At 33.5% G+C, this 20,978-nt stretch overlaps 1 protein-coding gene across 7 annotated transcripts in view; it reads left to right on the top strand.

Annotated features, from left to right (window-relative positions):
• Positions 1-20,337, top strand: part of CSNK1A1 (casein kinase 1 alpha 1) — a 37,272-nt gene extending 16,935 nt beyond the window's left edge. Inside the window, exons 5-12 of one of the 7 annotated variants that reach the window (XR_004254719.1) lie at positions 1,147-1,230; positions 5,211-5,350; positions 6,862-6,940; positions 8,029-8,103; positions 8,391-8,497; positions 9,350-9,498; positions 10,394-10,595; positions 10,815-13,426. Coding sequence is in view for 6 of the 7 variants with exons in the window: in XM_032210048.1 (XP_032065939.1) it covers positions 1,147-1,230; positions 5,211-5,350; positions 6,862-6,940; positions 8,029-8,103; positions 8,391-8,497; positions 9,350-9,498; positions 10,394-10,449 (690 nt within the window). In the remaining variant the exon portion in view is untranslated. Of the gene's footprint in view, positions 1-1,146; positions 1,231-5,210; positions 5,351-6,861; positions 6,941-8,028; positions 8,104-8,390; positions 8,498-9,349; positions 9,504-10,393; positions 13,427-17,122 lie in introns of those variants that run through there. The other 6 variants (XM_032210048.1, XM_032210049.1, XM_032210051.1 and 3 more) reach the window with 6 other exon arrangements.
• The last annotated feature ends 641 nt before the right edge of the window (positions 20,338-20,978 follow it).

Genomic DNA, 20,978 nt, shown 5'->3' on the forward strand with positions numbered 1-20,978 from the left:
CAACTTTGGGGAGTTGGGGTGAGAAGAAATTGCAATAGTCAAATTTAAAAGACACTGTCAGTTCTATTTCTATTGAATCTTATCTCTAAATTTCACATTCTTGTTTCTTTAATGCAGTCTTTTAATTTTCTGACAAGAACTGGAAGTATAACTAGAAAAAAATTAAACCAGTCTTGATTTGATATTTCCTCTCTTTTTGGGCCATTTCTCCATATACGTTGACAGTTATAGTGAGCTGGCATTGCAACACTTTGTTTTCTTATGATGTGGAAATGTTGTCTGAAAAATGTTGTGCTTTGTTAGGTGACTTTATTATAGAGTCACGTTGGATGATGAAAAAAGGACCACATTTTTCAGTCCTAGCACTAATTTAGATAAAGAGTGACAAGCATTAAATTTTAGATGCTCATTCAATGTTACAAATAATCCTCTACATAAGATAACCCCCTTTGTTTAATCCACACAGAATTTAAAGCTTTAAAAGTGTGAAATCAGCAGTTTCTTTAAACATTGATATGGTTTTCATCCTTTTTCCAAAAATACAGATGGATTTTGTATCACATGTCCATTGTTTTAAGACATGGTATGGTTGGTGAGGCTGTTTTGTTAATCATGTTCCAATAAATTAAGTTCATAATAAACTAAATATAGGTAATAAAATTGGAATGCTTTCTTTCTAAAATTTATTTTTAAATGTTATGTGTTAGGAATTGTCTTATTCCTAATATATGATCTTCTTTGAGCCTCTCCTACAATAAGCCCTGCATGCTTACGAAAGTGAACTTAAGGTGACTAAATGCCTTCTACCTCTTCCTTACTGAAGATTTATTTTCCCACGTGTTGTTTGGGGGAAGGGCAGTACATATGTAAAAGCCAAAATTACCTTTTATTAAGCCAAATATTGCCATTGCTATCCCTGTTCAAGGCAGTGTCATTTTAAAGTGGCACGCTCAAATTTATCTTGCCACATCTAAATTTTTTCTCTATCTACGATTCTCCTTTGGAAAACTGTAGTGCTTGGTGGAAGAAGGATGGCATTTGGCTACCCTATTCTTTCTCTAATGCCTCGGTGTTGCCTGTCTGCGCCAGCCATTGTTGCAATGTAAGCAATACTGTTTGATGCACTGCCACCCTCTGTTTGTTCAGTGTTTAGAATCTCCAGTGGGGAAGAGGAAAAGAAGCATGACTGTTAGTACTTCTCAGGACCCATCTTTCTCAGGATTAAACCAGGTCTGAAACTGTCTCTATTCCAACCTCAATCCCAACTCATATGCATTTTATTTTATTTCGGAAAACATGTAGATTTGCAAAAAGCACCTTATGTTGGCATTATTCAGACATACTTGGCAAACATGTAACATTACTAAGCGCTTGTTGTAAGATAAACGGTTCTTCTTTTATCCATGTTAATATGATTAAGGATAACGGCCAAAACATTGTATTAACCCTAGAAGAGTAGTTCTGTTCTGAAATATGACAAGGAGGATATAGAATGTATTGTGAAGAATTAGAGATGCCTGTGAATGCATGGTCTGTTAGTAGGTCTTGATGAGATTTGCCTCCCTCTTCATTAATGCGATCAGTGTGTTTGGGAAAAATGCATTTTTGATGGGGAGAATCGAGATCTACTATACTTTTTCCCAAAAAAACATGCTTAAAATAATTGTATCGTATTAGATTTTTACCAAATTTTAGTTAGTGGTTTCTTAGCTCCTTAAATAGCTATTTATTAAACATTAATTTTATTATGATACTTTAGGCCCATGAATTTAGAAATGTGGCAATTGGAATAGTTTTCATTTTATGCAGCGTCCTTTTATGCTGTATTGTGGATCAAATTACAGTACCTATCTAATTTATAACATTGGACTTGTTCAAACTTCAATATAGCCCCAGGCTGGGTTTTAGGATTTTATAATATATCTTTTTGCAGAGGAGGAGAATGTTAGGATACTGATCTCAATTGTCATAGGAGTTGGCTACATACAGAAGAACAAGAGATTAACAAATCAGCTGTTTAAACTGAATTGCTTAATCATGGTTTATTTCCATGCACAATCATCTATTTGTATTTAATAAAACCTTTTTTAAAAACAAACCTGAAGTGAAAAAAACCTTTTAGAAATAAAGTTGGCTGAAATCCTTTTCTTTATTTTATAGGGGTAAGGTAGAAGGGCAAACATGGAGACTCATTGAGTTATTAAGAACCATTTGGCTTGATCTGGTCATGCCAAAAATGTTTTAGTACCACATAATAATTGAGCCAGTGTGAAGGCAGTATCCTATGCTAATTAACAAGGAAGTGATACTTCTTGTTCTAAACTTGATTTAGCTAAGTATAAAATAGATATATTTTGCACTATAACAATAACAATATTCTTTTTGTGTTAAAATGTGCTATCTTGGGGAATAGAATAGTACAAATAAGAGCCCTATGTCAGAGTAAATAGCAAAAGCACTTTGCCAGTTTCAGATTGGAACCTTTGAGTTTCCCTTCTCTGTCCATCATTCCAGTTCTGACTGGGTTTCCTTATTTACTCTGAAACTAAATCAGCAAGATTCGTGCAGACATTCATGTCGGGGAGAGTAAATTAGGAAGATGTGAAAGCAGTAGCTTGGAGAAGTGTGGTATATTGGATGGAATAGTATATGTAATCTCAAAAGTACTATCCTCACTTGTCAACCAAAGCAATTTAAGAGGGAGTGTTATTATGTTGCTAAGTAACTTTGCTCCCTAGCATCTTTCCCAATAATGAAGCATGGCTTTGGTGTTGTCAGATTGTAAGAATATATTATCATGGAAAAGTTACACAGCAGAGTTATTTCCTTGCCATAATGTATCCTTAACGCAATTGAAATCTGATAAATTCATCTTTAAAATACTTGATGCCATAGAACTCCAAAATGGCTTTTATATAATGTTTTAAAATACTCTGTTAATGAAGGTGTATCGCAGATGATCTGAAACATCTCAAAACTCCTAAAAGAAAATAGCCATTCTGGTTCATGTGAAGTAATTGTTTTGCCAAGTGCTTTTTAAGAGCATGGTCTTTCTATGCCTTGTATTCATCCAAATCAGAGACTAAGAAAAAGAAAATAAATCTCTGAAAATTATATTGTCAATTTCTTTTATAATACCTTTTTAAAAATCGCAATGTCTTTCCTGCTTTGTGCTAATAAAAAGAAGGAGCTCATAAAATACTAATTGGCCTACCAATATTTCAACATTATAAGGTGTACTTATTTGAATCACTTAGTTATTCTGTGTTTTGTACTGTTTTCAGGTCCTCTATCATAAATGGTTAAGTGTCATCCATCCACATTCACCTATAACATAAACACAAGTGTTCAGTTAACTTTAAATCAGGAGTCAACATTATTATGCCTGCGATGCACTAGGAGAGCACTCGTTGAACTTCAAAATTAATACTTTTAAGATTTAGCAAAATTTCATGAGATATCCAAGTCAGTTTTCGTGCTTGAGATGTCAGTAAATGTTAATCAGTTTTTTAACTTTTAAGATGTATTTTTAAAAATAAGTTCTATTAGAGAAATGCTGGTGTGTGATGATGCCTGTTGACCCTGCTTTAAATACTGTCTTTCTTCCTCTCATTGTATCTAAACTTCTTCACTTTGGCAAATTGTAAAGGCTCAACAACTATTTATTTACTTGCTTCCTTATTAAACAAACTTATAATAAAATGTTCCTTAAAGACACTAGTAACCTGAAGATCTGTTAAATTATTGTTTTCAGTTGTTTTCTAAATTTTAGTTATGTCAATTATTTGGTGCTTTTACTTTAGGAAACACTTTTTCTCCTTTTTAAAAAATTTCTTTTTCTGTATTAGGTTTAGATTTTTTACAAAAAAATGTTCAGGAGTTTTGGTACACTTCCTAAAATGGACTAGACTTTAGACCAGTGATGGCAAACCTTTTCGGCACCAAGTGCCCAAACCGGACCGTGTGTGTATGCTTGTACGCATGTGCGCCGGAGCCTCAGAAACTCAAACATCAGCTGACAGTGCTCATGCGCTTGACTGCCACCTGGTCTTCTGATTTCTGGTGTGCCCATTTGTGATGGCCAGCTGGTTTTCGCGGGTGCCAGAAATCCAAAGACCAGGTACCTGGCATGCGCACCAGCCAGCTAGTCGTCGGGTTTCCAAGGCTTCGGCACATGTGAAGGTCAGCTGGCAAGCATGCATCATAAACCAGTAGGCCAGCTGGCAACAGTGCATGTGCCCACAGAGAGGACTCTGCGTGCCACCTTTGGCACACGTGCCATAGGTTTGCCATCACAGCTCTAGACTAAACTCTTAAAAATTGTCTTATACCATTAGTCTAGTCTTAGTTTTCTATAGAACAAAATAACGTATTTTTCTGAGTATAAGACGCACCCTTTTCCCTCAAAAAAGAGGATGAAAATCTGGCTGTGTCTTATACACTGAATATCACATTTTTGGCCTCCCGAAATCCCGCCCCCTTTGCAAAATGGCCGTGCATAACCTTTAGGAGGCTTCCAGAGTCTCCTAGGGAGGGCAAAAATATGCAAAAAAACAAGTCGTTTTTGCAAAAAAAAGGTCATTTTTGCAAAAACAGGCTCGTTTTTGCAAAACAACGGGCCGTTTTAGGGAGGTCTGCAAAGTACAAAATTTTTTTTTAATTTGCCTCTTCAAAATCTTGGTGCATCTTATACTCCAGTGCATTTTATACTCTGAAAAATATGCTATTTATTATACTTTTAATTTGTCACATCTAACAACTTCCAGATTATTTGTAACTGAACATTTTAGTTAAATTTAATTACTTTAATTAGTAAAATATAAAATAAATTATTCTGTGACACTTTGGTCTTGAATTAACATATTCAGATATTTTTTGATAATATGAAAGAATGCTTCAGTGTAGTAGAAACAAATTATAGCAGTAAGTGGCAGAAAAGCAAAATTAATTGAGAAATTAACTGAAAACAGTTCATAAAACAGTTTCACTTTGAATATTTTTGTTTTTTCCAAGTAGATGAGAAAGTTAGGTCCGTTTTATATTTTATTTTTCAAGTAAGAGTTAAGAGTTGTGGTTTTGTTTCCATTGTCTTTAAATTATAATTGAATTTAATTTTGTTGGTCTGAATTATCTATTAGGCATATAACTTAAAAGTTCTGATATTTCCAAATGCCATCTGGAAATTTGAATCTATTTTATCTATTTTAAAGTTATTCCTTATTGACTTTGGGTTGGCCAAAAAGTACCGGGACAACAGAACAAGGCAACACATACCTTATAGAGAAGACAAAAATCTCACTGGTACAGCTAGATATGCAAGCATTAATGCACATCTTGGCATTGAACAGAGGTAAGTATCCAAGCAATTTCTGTAATTAGATTAGGAACTGTAAAAAGTTAAACTCTAGAAATTTCTGAATTGTTTCTAATGGCCCTTATCAATTGTCAGATAAAGAGACTGAGATAATAATTTAGTAATATTGGGAAGACCACACATTTCCTACCAGTGCCATAATATTTGGGATCTTGGAGAGTTAATTTAATTTAAAAATTAATTTAAATCTTCTTACAGTAAATATTTGAATTGTGTACCTTATAGACACCAAAATATCCATGGAAGATACATTTTTATCTATCCATCTTATACCTACATGTTGCCTTAACAAGTAAAATCATTTGATACAACTAATTAACAGCAGAGCGAATATCCAAAACGCCAATATTAAATAAAAATGGAAAAACTGCATCAGAAATAGCCTATGTTTTCAAGTTAAAATTATTTCTTAAAGACCTTAAAACTTAAGATTTCTTTGTTCTTATCTGCTGAAGAGATTTCTGTTTTTAAAATAACTTTGGTGGGGGGTAATTTGGTATTAATTTATATCTAATAAGATTCTCAGCCCTGAAATACAGTACTTCAGATGAAGTTAACTTTTTCCTTAACAGACCAAGAGTTTTCATATACATTTCATAATATGTAAATCAATACCTTTCCCTTCATTTTGGTGATAGTTTTGTAATTTTTTAATTGTGCTCAACTTCCTTTAAATAGTACTTTTGGACAGCATGTTTTCCGATGCCTTTGTTGACATTATAGTATCAGTCATCAAACATAAACATTGGATTATTTCTGGAATCAGTATTTTTATCATACATTTTCAAAATTCATATGGTTAAATTTAGCTTTTGAATGTTTTCAATTATATTTCATGTAGAATACGAACCAGAATGGTTCATAATGGTTTTGCTGTTATGTGCTTTGCTATTATGCCTACACAATTTTCATTCTTTCATGATCTCACTGTTGTACTCTTATCAGGATAGATATGGGGCTGAATGGAGCTCATCAAGCTTGTTTTACACATAGTTGTTGACTAAAGTAGAAAATGATTGGAAAATAAGGGAAAATAATTTCAGCAAGTTTAGTCTAAAGTTAATAGTTACTTTTGCATAAAATATGTACATTAAAAATTGCTTGATTATTATTTTATTCTCTCAGTACGCCACTCCAAGATAAGCCAAAATTTAGAAGTTAGCATTTGATAAGGAGAAAAATAGCAAAATAAAAACTTGGATATGCTAGGAAAACTGGCATGCGATTTTCTATAATAGTTAAGCAGTTTGTTAAAATTTGAAGTGTATTGCTACATCATCTCTAAGAAAAACAAGAATTAGAAGAATAGGATATGCATAATTTCACAGTTCTCCAGATAAGTTTGATAAATCTTATTTATTACTGTTGCAACACACACATATCAGTGTGTTGCACATTTTACCTACAGTTCATTTTCATAACTTGTTGAAACCTGAGAAGTAATATTATGCAATTTATGAATAAGCACATAAAACTTTTTTCCTCAGTCGTCGTGATGATATGGAGTCATTAGGATATGTATTGATGTACTTTAACAGAACCAGCCTGCCGTGGCAAGGATTAAAGGTATGTTAAAAACTTCATACAGACTTGTAAAAGACCATACTAAAATATTGGATGAACAAGCACAATATTGTATATTTGTAATTCAGATACAATGGAATAGATATACTCTCTGGCATGATAAACATACCTACACATAGGTATAAGTCAAGTATGCTCAAGGCTACTTCTTTTATTTGCTTATTTCTGACAAATACTTTACAGTTAGGAGATGCTCAGAGAAAGGCTTAGGGGTAAGATAGCCTTGAAGGACAATGTGCAGTTTAAATAATAATTTGGAAAAGTTACGAAAAGTGTTCCCTGTCCAGAGAACTTTGGTTATCCTCAGGCCTTGCTCAAAGTACTGCAGCCTCTCCATCTTCAGGATGGTGGATTGCAATTTAAAAAATGAGAGATATGCATGCATATACTCACATTCATTGAGATAATGTACAAGTGTGTATGTGTGTGTGAGAGAAATTTGTTGGTACTTTCTCAAGAAGTTATATAATTCAGATGATGATTTTGAGTATATTGATGGTAGAAAGCAATTTGTGCTGGCAATGTTAAGCTATCAGATGTAATCTTAATACCAAGAGCATTTATGAGATTTCTATATTTACTCATAAGCTGACTGTATAGGAAAAATACTAGAAACAGCCATATAATCCTATCATGAGCTAATTAAGTTGCAGTAAAACATGTAAGAAACATTTTTATTCTTTTTGCAGTGAATTCTGGAACTTGGTAATTTTCTTTAAATCTATGATAATTAAAAATTACCATATCCCCCCCCCCTAAAAATGTGGGGGAAACTGTTCCAGTTCTTTGGTGAATAGCAGCTGGGCTGTGGCGGTGGGGCCTTTAACACTGCTGAACCCCGCCTCTTCTGTCTTTTTCATTGCCTGCCTCTTCTAGTTCTTTTCTGCAGTGCAGGCATTAATAGGCAGAACTGGCATATGAGAGGATACCTATCTGGTCCTCTCTGGCTCCACCTGATATTTTTTTTCTTGTTTTCCTCCTCTAAACTTTGGTGTGTCTTATAGTGCAAAAATACGGTAGTATTGCTCCATTTACATATATATATACACATATATCCATATTTTCTGCAGGCTGCAACAAAAAAGCAAAAATATGAAAAGATTAGTGAAAAGAAGATGTCTACTCCCGTTGAAGTTTTGTGTAAGGTACAAACTTTTTAAAAATTTAAGCCTTTGATAATGAATCATATTTTCTTTTGTAAATAAGCTAATAATTTTGGAAAGTATACTTAATATTATATAGATGTTTAATTGCACGCACTAGTAGAATTTTCTTTAGTTATAACTGATCTATCTTTAATGTTAGTGTCACTTTTTCTTTTGTCCATTACTTACCATTTTCCTAAAAAGGAATGATATAGAACTGAATTTCTGAGTATAAAAATTGTGGGGATTCTGCCTCCAACTCTTGCTTTGATTTCTTCTGTTTACAGGGATTTCCTGCAGAATTTGCAATGTACCTGAACTACTGCCGTGGCCTGCGCTTTGAAGAAGCTCCTGATTATATGTATCTGAGGCAGCTATTCCGTATCCTTTTCAGGTTGGTTTTGTAGGGTATTTCTTGAATATTCAAATAGAACAATTTTAACAACAATCGTTGTTCACATGGTTAGCCTGGCTAGATAACACTCTATCATTATAGAGGTTTGGCTGAAAATATAAAAATATTTAAAATAAATTTGGACATACTAGAAATAGACTTCATTGGGAAGAGGTCCTTTACTGATACTGTATCAAAATGATTTTGTGACTGTGTAGCCCAGTCACATGTCTGTTTTATGATTGGCTATGTTGTTCAGATCAGCCATTTTGGAACTAAACAAGCTGTACTCTGCAACAACCATTTTAGGAAGTATTTTCTTTGGTCTACAAAGGTTGGTTATATGATAATTTAGTCAATTCAACATAAACTACACTTGAAATTAGTACTGTGCTGTAACCGTTAGTGAATCTATTTTTTTTGCAGTGCTGAATTTGCTCAAAATTAATGTTGACTGCAGAGGAGGTTAAAGTGAGTGATCAAGATCGCAATAGTCATACGTGGTCATTTGCAGAAGTTTATCTGTGTACTTAGTGCAGGGGTCTACTAAAAAAAAATGGGGATGAAGATTAGTATTTCCCCTTCCTCTATTAACCAATTTGAAGGGTTTTATACACTATGCATGGGACTCTTTCTACTCAAGCCAAAGTTTCTGTGCGTTTTTTTAGAAGTACAAAGGACTTTGAAAGTTGCTGCAAGCATATTTTAATTATTAACCACCACTCTGCCTAATGTTCAATGTTTTACAAAATGGTACATTTTGAATGCCAGTTAAACCTGCTTATGCAACAGCAATTCAAGTATTATATTTCAGTGATGGTTTTCTTACTTTTTAAATTGTACCCTCTGTAGGACTCTGAATCATCAATACGACTACACATTTGACTGGACAATGTTAAAGCAGAAAGCCGCACAGCAGGCAGCCTCTTCCAGTGGGCAGGGGCAACAAACCCAAACCCCCACAGGCAAGCAAACTGACAAATCCAAGAATAACATGAAAGGTTAGTAGCCAAGAACCAAGTGACGTTACAGACCAAAAATGATAAACACTAATTTGGATCCTGTTGGTGATACGTGTTAGCTCAAGGAGGTCATTAAAAACACTTATTTGGCTATTTAGTATTTAAAAAATGGACGTCCTTGGAAAATTTGACTACTAACTTTAAACCAAGTGTCCTTGTTTTCATATCATTTCTTTGGGTATGTTGGGTCATTTTAACCACTGCATCTTCTGCTCCCTCATTAACCCCTCTTCAAAATAAGCTGGCTTGGTGTTGGGAACATAGTATGAACCAAAATCCTGGACCTAACATTTTAAGGAAGAAATTTTCTATTACTTTTTGAATTGGGCCGATATAGATGCGGCTTTGGTATGGGTTTCTTTGGAGGGAAACACTCCCCCCCCTCCAAGAGGTAAACGTTTTCTTTGAATATATTTCTCCTCCCCACCCCGGTAAATGACATCAATTTTACTACAGACAATCTTAGGAGGCAACATGTACATTATAAATAAGTAAAATTAGGGTACTTCTTTAAAAAGAATTAGGACATAGACAGTTTCAGCATGATGACATACATGATGTAATCTCTGAATAGCGTAGCTAACAATGTTACAGGGAGATGAGAGTTCCCATGTTCATTCACAAACGTAGTAAAATCTTTCTCACCCTCTCCCTCAGTAAAAGACAAGAAAGGTAACGATCAGACAATTTAGGAGGATGGGTTAAATTTAGGCAGAATCAATCAAATATGTATATATAAGGGATGGGGGAGAGAAACATAGTAAACAAATTCAACTGAAAGTAGTTCTACGTTCTTGGGGGCTCTGTAATTTTAATTATAGATCTATATGAGATTTATTGACAAAATAATAAAAGAAGCAACTTTCTGTGGCAGCAGGCAGTAAATGGATCACATTTGGGAATATTTTAATTATGTTTCTATATCTGTAAATAAGATGGGCAAGCACACAAAATGCAAACAGTGTAACAAAGAAATGCAAGCCCTGAGTATCCAAATGAAACGCCACGAGGCTTGGTCCTCTCTGAAGATAACTGGAAAGCAAAACGAGTCAAGTCTGCACATTCAAGATCTTCAGGTCAGTAAATACTGTTGTCATAATTTTTTCAAAATTGGGAGTTTACTTTTCTCTGTTTTGAGGTTGGTTTAAATTTTTGAATTGTGTATAAATAAAACAAATCAGTACTTCCATTTTTATTCAATTGAAATAAAAAGATGCACATTCCTTTTATAAGTACACATATAACAAAGAATATGATTTAAAAAAACAGTACTAATGATGCTTTTTTTTATTTAGGAGGCTCTATACAGGACTCTGATAACTGACTGTACACACCATTTTCAATCATATCATCAATGCCTACCATTTTAGAATTATCTGATTAAAAATATTTCAATTACATCAAATATGTCATAAAATATTGGAAAGAAGAAAAACATTTAGCTGGAAAAAGAAGAATAAACCTACTATCCACAAATAGGCATAGATAAATTTATGATAACGGATTACAGCAAGAGGTAATTGATGAAAACAGTGTGTCTATGCAGCAGTCCCTTTTTCTTACGGATGAGAACACATCGTTGATACAATATACTCTCTTTGCCAGGATGCAGTCCATCAGAGCAAAACAAAGATCATAAGGAAATTATTGGATAAAACATATAAGAAGATAATAGAAAAGTGTGCAAATCTAGAAGGAACCACTTTTGGTTGAACTATATAATCATATTCACAATAATCCAATCGTATATGTTTTGAATCAACAGAAAAAGGATTGTTTCCTTATTTAAATTATTGAGACATAAATGTATGTATTATTGAATGCTAGCAAGATTCCAAACTAAAAATATTTTATTAAAAGGCTAATATGCATTTTTGTCATAATGATGTGAAGATATCAGGATGAAGATACAGAAATCAAGAAAACCAAAACCAATAAAATACCACTTTGTGGAATATCCTTCAAGCTATTCCAGAAGTAAGGATAATAATGCTGAAATTGCAAAACATATCTGCTATACAATTATAATTTGGCAACAGCTGTTCTGAAAGCAAGAGGACTTGATTTTACCACAAGCCATTCAGTAATTCTAATTAGTAAATATTGAACAGTACAAAAGTAGAGATTGAAAAATTGTAGCCGGTATTTTAAAAAGATGGGGCTAAAGCAAACCTACAAACATATGCAGTCTCCTTGAGCCTATCCCCTTAGCTCTTTGAACTAAGAGCAAGAAAATATTGTTTCATTTCGGCTGGTTTGTTGAAGTGCGAAAGGAATTGACCAATATTTTAAATTAAATTTCTAAAGACAGAGTTAAATGCAGACATTAACATGAAGTATTAATTATAGGAGAATCTATACTTATTTTCTTGTCATTGTTTTCAGTATTCAATATAGAAGAAATATTTTAAGGAAGAATTGCTTATGACGGGGATAGCCAGCAATTAACCCATCAAAATGGCTGTATAGTATTGTGATATATAAGTGGTAGATAAGTCTAAGTGCTATTGATATTGCTAAAATATACCAATTATACTTAATTTCATGCCTAGTCAGATCTATTTAAGGAACATTTTTTCTTTAAAAGTTCTAAAAGCAATATTCCTGCATTCGATTTCAGACTACTGAAATGATAATCCTTTTATCTAACAACAATGTCTTCTATCTGAACTTTTAAAGAAAAGTCTTTTCTTTGCATTCATTTTAAATTCGGAAGTAATTTGCGATTTGAAAAGAGGAAATGTTTTTTTCCAATTTACAAATGAGATTCGTTCTACCTGTTCTACTTGTTTAAAACAGCATTTTATGTGTATAACTAACCGTTCAGAGATATATTAGTTAAATATTGTTTGAATTTATTGAAAACCAGAATAAAACAAGTTAATTAATTTCACCTAAATTGTAAATAGTAGTGGTAGTAAATATTTTCCTAGTGATTACGCCAAAAAATCCTTTCAAATGGCACAGATTTGAAAGAAACATCTATCTTGTAGTAATGAGTATAAAATGGGGAAAGAGATGGCTTAATTGGAAAGAGGTGAAGAGAAGGAAGAAAGATGTTTCCACCAGTGGAGTTGCAAGTGGAAGGATTATATTGGAGAAGGAGGACAAGGGCTGAAGTTGGTGACTGATTGAGATCGTGTTAGCAGGAGATAGTGTTACATAAAACAAATACTACAATATTTATATCTTGGGGAGGGAGGTGATGGTAGAAAGGGTGAAAGTGCATTTAATCCTTGACTTACGGCCACAATTGACCTTTGGATTTCAGTCATAAATCACTGCAGTCATTTAAGCAAGGCAGCCATGTGTTTGCCTTGCTCTGAGCTCTTGTCATTGTGGTACTGGTTCTGGGAATGCCCCCTGTATGCAGAAACTTCCACAAGACCAGAAGCATCAATTGGCTAGGCCCAGTAGAATGCAGACCCTTCTCCCTGTGCAATTTGGAGAAGGAGTCTTCCAAGCTAAGAATGATGGCAATTACTAGTGTTTTACCTTCCTAAGAGGAAAACGCTAGCGAGGCTGGCATTCTGAAAGGCTCTGAACCTCAGCATTTTGGAACTTAATATATTAAGTTACATGTTATACAACTCAAGTTGTATCAATCCAGCTTTCATATATATCCCAGCTCATAATCTGGAATGTCTCAGTGGGGCTTTTTAAATTCCATTTTTGGTTGGCTGATTGGTTGACTTTTTGTTTTGGTGAACAGAATGCCAGGAATACATCAGAAAATATGGTGCTGCAGTAGATCATCTTGCTTGATATCTATGTTAAAAGGAAAGACAAATTATGTTTCTTATTCTATAATATGCTCACAGCTAGACTTCTGTTATGGCAGAGGCACGAAGGCTATAGAAAAACCCATTGGAATTTTGAATTAGGGCAGATTAATATGACAGTGCAATATAAAGGAATTCGGATGATAGGAACAATAGAACAGAGTTATATTAAAAGCTTTTTAAATGCAAAGTATTAATTTACAATTGCTACTTCAGTGGGTAATTCAGACTTTTGCTCATTTACAAATTGTTCATCCAAGAGTGAAAAATCAGAAGGAAGCTGAAAAAGGCTCTTTGTACACTATATGAGTAAATATTGCTAACTAAAAAAGTTGGAACAACACTAATATTATAATCCACTTGAAATAATTAATTTAAAAGACTTAATTTTCTTTACAGTATCTCTTTACATATGGTATGATACAGGTAGTCCTCAAGTTAGGATCACAACTGAGCCCCAAATTTCTGTTGGTAACCGAGACAATTGTTAAGTGAATTTTGCCTCATTTTACGACCTGTCTTGCAACAATTGTTAGGTGAATCACCACAGTTAAGTTAGTAACACAATTGTTAAGTGAATCTGGCTTCCCCATTGACTCTGCTTGTCAGGAGGTCACAAAATGATCACATGACATCAGGACATTGCTGCTGTCATTAGTCAGTTGCCAAGCATCTGAATTCTGATCACGTGACCGTGGAAATGCTGTAATGGTTGTAAGTGTAAAAAATGGTCAGAAGCCACTTTTTTAGTGGTTGTAATTTTAAACAGGCTTTGAATGAACTGTTGTAAATTGAAAACTACCTGTACTATATTGGATGCAGATTTACCTATTAAATAGTGTGTCCAGAAAAACTCCAAAGGCTGAAGTCTGATAACTACTTTAATGTAAGCTAATTTTGTCAGTCTGCAAAACGTCATTCTTTTTTACAGGACTGCATTCAGATGGGAATTGATATGCACATAGTAGCTAGAATAATCAAAATGTTAAGTTTATTCTTATTTGAGCATTTCGTAAGGCATTACCAGTCATAGCATGATTGTGTATACCTTTCCAGACTTGTGTATTCTGTAGTGCTTTGCAACTTTGCTTTAAACAACTGGACTATTTATCTATAAGGAATGGTTAAGTAAGTCTTTCATCACCCTTTATTGAACTTAATAATTGTTCTGACCACAGTATTATTTTCTCTAAAATACCAGTGCAATGGGTACTGAATGTACTAGGTGCAGCCTCATGTATAGTTTTGGAGGAGGGTATCATTTTTGTTTGTTTTTTATTGCTCTAGTATTTATTTTGGCTCAGTATACAATATAGCTGCCTGAGTGTAGTTGGGCAAGATGGTCATGGAAACATCCATATCTGATTTTCCAAACAAATGATTGGGGGGGAGGGGGGCTAGGACATTAGTATCCTAGAGACAGTGCTTATGTTTATTTTTTTTTCTATCTGTGATAACCAGCTTAAGTGTCTAACTCATATCTGAAAAGATAGAATTTAATGAAGACTGTAACCTTCATTTAAGGTACAGTCAAGAGTGGAAAGTGAGTCAGTATGGTTAAGTTGCAGCTTATTTAACTGCCCTTAAATGCCTATATGGGCAGAGAATCCTGGACTGGTATGAAGTCTCTAGACCAAATACTTCTCAGTCAATGTGGTTAGATGGGTGAAATGTTCAAAAATTTGCTTTGAGGCCACTAATTTTTTATTTCTCTTTTTTATACTTTTCCTACTTTTTATGCTATGAGTCCCCCAGAGTTAAATTGTATAGATAAATTAAATCCTTCAATTATAAAGAAGATTCTACTTGAGGTAAAAACTGATAAAAATTACCATTTTTAGAGACCTAGACTCAACGGAAAAAGACTAGAGACAGTCAAGTATCTTATTTCTGCATGAGTCTGGAAAAAAATGAGCTTGCTTCTTGTCTTTTTCAAAGCCTTCACAGCCTTGATATTATCATAAAGCAGAACATTCTTTAGAATCATTCTTAAAAGTATCATCTAACATTTATTTAGTAAACACTTTCTGCTAGGCAGGTCAATATTCCATTTAACAGACATAGCAAAAAAGAGATGTCAGTTTTAATTGAATGTCTGTTAGTGATACATAGAAAAGGATAACTATACAATTTTGAATAGATGGGAAAATGTATTGTAATGTATTTTCCAGACATATCATCCAAGACAGCATTGTAGAGTATAATATATATAAGGATAATGACTTGCTCCAAAAATTCTAGTGAATGGTCAGAAAATATTTTCGTCCTGTCTGCTACTTTAGCTATGGCAATTGCAGCTTTTGAACAAAAGATAGTACAGGCATTTTACACCATAATTTGGAGCCAGAAGTAACCATTTTTCCATTTAATTTTCTTAACCTATCCTAGCTTTCCATTTCTTTCTTTCATTATTCAGATTTTAAGATTTCTCCTTCAATAGTAGAAATGAAAGATTTTCTGTAATTTCACAGCAGTGCAGTTCAGTGTTGATTGGAGCCTTTTGGGTGGAAAGTAACAAACTGTATACTTACAGAGAATGTAGTTATTAGATGTCAACTGTTTTAGGTAGTTTTCATCTAGATATTACTCTTGGCAGTCTTAACAGAATTGATTTTCCATAGCCATTGATATTTTGAAAGACTACATTCTTTTTTAGAAATTTGAAACAATTATAATACAATTTGCCTAATTTTATGTTCATTTGTTTGATACAGTGCCTTGAACCACATAACAGTAACTTTCTTGTAATTTTTAAGCAACAGCATTAAATGGCGATAGGATTTGTTTCAAAGATTAAGGCTGTTTATTAAGCAGGTGAAGTAACTCAACTCAGTTATATACAACTTGAAATGTAACTGGATCATGTAGTAGATGATGAATTGTGTTCCAGTAAAATGGGTTGTTATTCGAACAAGCTAGAACTTCTGTAGGTAACAATATTGTCATCCTTATCAATCTTCTTTCTAGGAATAGCTGCATAATGCTGTAGATCTCCTATATGTGCCATTTTGGAATGACAAGATCTATGCTTTTACAATTTCGGATATATAGAAGATGTATTTCTATGTACAGACTGTATATTGAAAATAAACATATATACAAACAAACAGCCTATGTGGCAACGTTATACTGTTATCTGTGAATCTTACTGCCAAACTTATAGTATCAACTTACATATATTTGATTTTGGGCTGTAAATGTTAATTAAATGAGGGCAACTTCAAATGATGGAACTAAACTGCTTTAGTTTATCACTTTTCAGCTGTACATTATCTATATAGTGTATCTGAAGTTGTTCATCAAAAGATATGCCCTTTAGTAAACTATATTAGGAGTATGATTCTCTTCTGTATACATAGAAGACATGTGAAAAGTCTGTTTTAAATATTTAAACCATGACTTGATCAACTTGTGATGAAGTATTTGAAACTGGCAAGATGCAAAATTGTTTTAAGTATACTTAATTAATTCAAAAGGATCCTCAACTAAAAATACTTTTTGATTGGCAGCCTGAGTATAATTGATCTTCCATGGAATTTGATACGGTTGCCAAATTAACAGTGTTGACCTGTCAAAAAAGCTGGTGGCTGGGTGTGGTTTTCCTTGAAAAGTAGGGTTCTTGCATGTTTTTCTCTTGGTGTATAAATGGGACACTCAACCTGGGGGGCACTACTGTCAGTTACTGAATAAAGCACTTACCAAGTGGAAGATCAGTCTAATTTCAAATGGATTTCTTTCCTATTAAAATCACAATCTCTTAAGATTTTCCACTCAGTTGCTTGACTCTTTCCAAATATCAAAGTGTTTTGTTTGTTTTCCAGGTTTTTGAGCATGAAGAAGAGAACAGATGAGGCAGAGCTGAATGGAGCAGGATGTATCACCTCCCAAATCCTAGAAATCTTAGTTCATAAATACACATACCAGTGGTTGTGGGCAACCATCTACTTGATGTAAAGAACTTGCTTTCAGTATAAACTGGCTCTGGGCAGCACCATTGATGCTGCATCTCTGAGTTGTAGCAGCTGTAATTGTGAATATTACTGAGATAGTTGAACATGGTGTCCAGTTTTCTATTGCATTTTTTCAAGTGGAAAAATTAACCGAGTGGTTGACACACAAGTGGTGGAGAGAATTGTGCATATGCCAATTTTTGTAACCTTTTTACTTTGAACTACACTGCTTATGAGATCTCATTATTTTGGAAGAATGGCATGAACAAGTCTTCAGAACAGTTGCGATAATTGTAAATGCTCACAATTGTGCACTCCTTCTGGGTATTCCTCCCTGGTTCTGAAAGTTGTACACTTAAAACATTCATTAAATTGCTGGTAACTTGAGTGATGTAACAAGCCAGCTATTGTGGTAGTAACCAAAGATTCCAGTTTTAAGCATATGAAAGACTCTGCCTGCTTACCTGTGCATAGAAATAACAGCATCTAAGTGAAGACTTAAGAGAAATTTAGCGACTACTAGATTATCTTTAGGACTTTGCATTAACTATAATGTTATTGGTATAAAAGGAGAAACAGCATATTTGTCACAAATTTAGTTAACATCCTCCAATTGAAACTGTATGTAAAAGTTGCTTTGATAAATGTAATCACTGTAAACACCTAGAAGATCTGGGATTTTGTTTTTATTTTGAAATGGGAGCATTTTTGTTTACAAGTTCATTAAAACTAAACTGTTCCTATTAGGAATCTTTTTTTAATTTGCCTTGATAATTTGCAACTTAATTAGACACCACCTTTTTTTAAAATGGCAGTTACAATACCATTTGTTACAGCAACAGTCCTGTTTCTTAATCATTTTAGATCTAGTGTTGTAACTCTTCCTCACTTTTGTTTTTAAATAAATTTTGTATTTGTTTTCCTGATGGGGAGGGGCACTCTTGCATTTTTATAATCTGTTGCATTGATACCCAGTCTTCTGTAACAAGAGATCAGATGAAAATAAAGGAATCTTTTCAGACCCATTGCAACAGCTTACAAATCCTGCCATAACTGCATTGGCTAGACTGTTTATTTTTTGCAGATTTAAAATGGTATGAAAAAGGAAGAATGTTCTTTTGTGTTCTTGTGACACAAATATGACAGGTTTACTCTTGGTCTCAGGCAGCCTCTCACATTGGTTACTGGTTACTACCTTAGGCTATCTTTTCACTCCAATCCAGCTGAAAAATATTCTTACTGCTGGTGATTCATATAACAGTGTAACTTACTCCTTTATAGCATGTCAGAATAAATTTTAAAAGTTGTCTGAAAATGCTGCCAGATGCCTATTGTGTACATGGTTTTTTTATGACTTGCACATCTCTTCTGTGTTTTATCAGATTGTGTCCCATTTCCTATTTCAGTATGAGACATTCAAGCTCCGTTAAACAACTCCTTTTTCACAAAGTGAATACTTATATTTTATACTATTGTTATTTGAGCATGGATACTTGGAGGACAACATTAAGATATAGAGTGTGCAAATTTTTGGATGTGCTTTTTACAGTTTTGCTCAGGTGGATTTTTTTTTTCTTGAAAACAAACTTAGAAATTTCCCAAAACTCATTCAGGTTTTATAATTCTTATGAATGTAAGTTTCATTTTCTTTAACAATTGAAACTGTACAAATGATGAAGGATGGAAATAATAACTTGCTTATATGTGTAGTTAAATCCTACTAATGGAAGATAAGGCACATATAAATATATCCAGCTATGTAAAAGCAGAACTTCACATTTTTATAGTAGCTAAGTTCCTTTCAGGGAGAATATACTTTATCTTATTAAGATGCTGTATAAACATTTCATTGTCAATACAATATGAAATAGCAAAATGCACACAAAACTAGACAAAATGCTTCCTGCTTGTGGATTTTGCACTGATAAATTCCTAACTTGAAAATGATCAGATGGATTAGTAGTTTGATATTATTAAGGAACTTTTATATTGACCAAAACATTAGTTGCAAAAGAATTGGGGGGGGGGGGGAATTATCTATCCCAAAACAGTGTCTGCTGATTTTTTGGCAGGCTATTTCTTAGTCATTCCTTCTTGATCATTATTACTTTTATTAGTTTAATCTCAGGATTAATAACTTCTAGACTGATGATAATAGTTAAAAATTAATATTTGAAAGGGACAGCTGATTTAAATGGCTCAATGTAGCTTTGCTTTTTTTTGTTTTATTGAATATACTGAACAGTTAAATATGCTAATAAAACTTGATTCAGAGAGCTAATGCTGGTTCTCTAATTGCTATCAGGTGACTACAGTAGTTGTCTTTAATCATGACCGGTAAGTATTGAATGTACAGATGACATTCAAATAATGGTTGGATTTTAGTTAACAGATTACATACTAGAAATGGACAGAGTACATTTTTCATGCAGCAGAATCTCCCTTTGCTTTCCCTTGCATGTCATGGGATTCCCCCAGTCTCTAGAATTCGTATTTCAGATTGAATTTAGAGGGGTATGTTTGGTTGATGCAAGATTAACTCATATTTCTTATGTGAAGAACTTTTACTTGAACAACAATGAGTTGGATTAGGCCTTGGGCCATATAACAGTGAAAAACAATAATAGGACAAGGAAAATAAAATCTCATGAGAATAAAACAAAATGTTTACCCAATATTGGATATAAATTCTTCTGGATTAAAGTATCAGATGAGTGAAATGTCTAGTTTCAAGAGTCTCAAAACACAAGAGATTGTGCAGCACGTACCTGTTAAGAGAAATATATATATATACAAAATAAAGAGTATCAACAGAAAACTTTTGGGGTATAACTCTTAATTGGCTATTTGTCGATCAACTTGTCTCTTGGAGGTTTCATGTTTTTGTGGTTTTTGTTTTTGGAGGATATTTATTTATAAAATTTATTGCCCACTCATGTTACTACAGGGTAATTCTGGGCAGCTAAAAATTTGTGTTCCAGAATTATTATTACAAAGATATAACCATCTCTTTACAAGGAGCAAAGTTTGGCTTGAATGTAACATACATGCAAAATAATTATTGGTCTGGAGAATTGTTGAAAGTGGGAAAGTAAAACTATTATAATTCATTCAGGTTTTTAAAAAAATTGAAAATGACTGCCATTCTACCTGAAAGAAGTGTTGCACACAACCCATTCTATAACTGCTTTTGCTGAAATTGGAAAGTTTTAAACAAAAACTTCACATCCCAGATTCACTAATATTATTGTAACTACTACTTATTTACTCATGTATCATTCTAGTAAAAACCATAATGTTTAACCTTTAATGGTTTATAGCAAAGCTATGTTTGACCAGTGTCACAAAATGTTGGACTCTAATTGCTTTGCAGTAGTGCTTGAAATTTCAGCATCCACTGCTGAGGAAGTTGACTCTTGAAAAGGTAAGTAGCAATGTCATAGCAAGAAATCACATGCAGAACAGCTGAACAAATTACTTTGGAAGGATTTGTTAAGAACTGCATACTATTCCTCCCCAGAAATATTTTTTTTATTCTTAAAAGAGTACTATTGTGTGGTTCTAGATTATTTTTGTTCAAGTACACTGAAGTAATGAACTTTCTATCATATTTCTGTAGAAAACTGCTTTAAAGGCACCCATATGATAATCAATGTATAATATCCTAAGTGAAAATAATGTAGAAATCACAGGTCTCAGTAAAATGTTGTTAATCAGTTACTATCGT

This window comes from Thamnophis elegans, chromosome 2 (genome assembly GCF_009769535.1).
Source record: "Thamnophis elegans isolate rThaEle1 chromosome 2, rThaEle1.pri, whole genome shotgun sequence".
Taxonomy (NCBI): domain Eukaryota; kingdom Metazoa; phylum Chordata; class Lepidosauria; order Squamata; family Colubridae; genus Thamnophis; species Thamnophis elegans.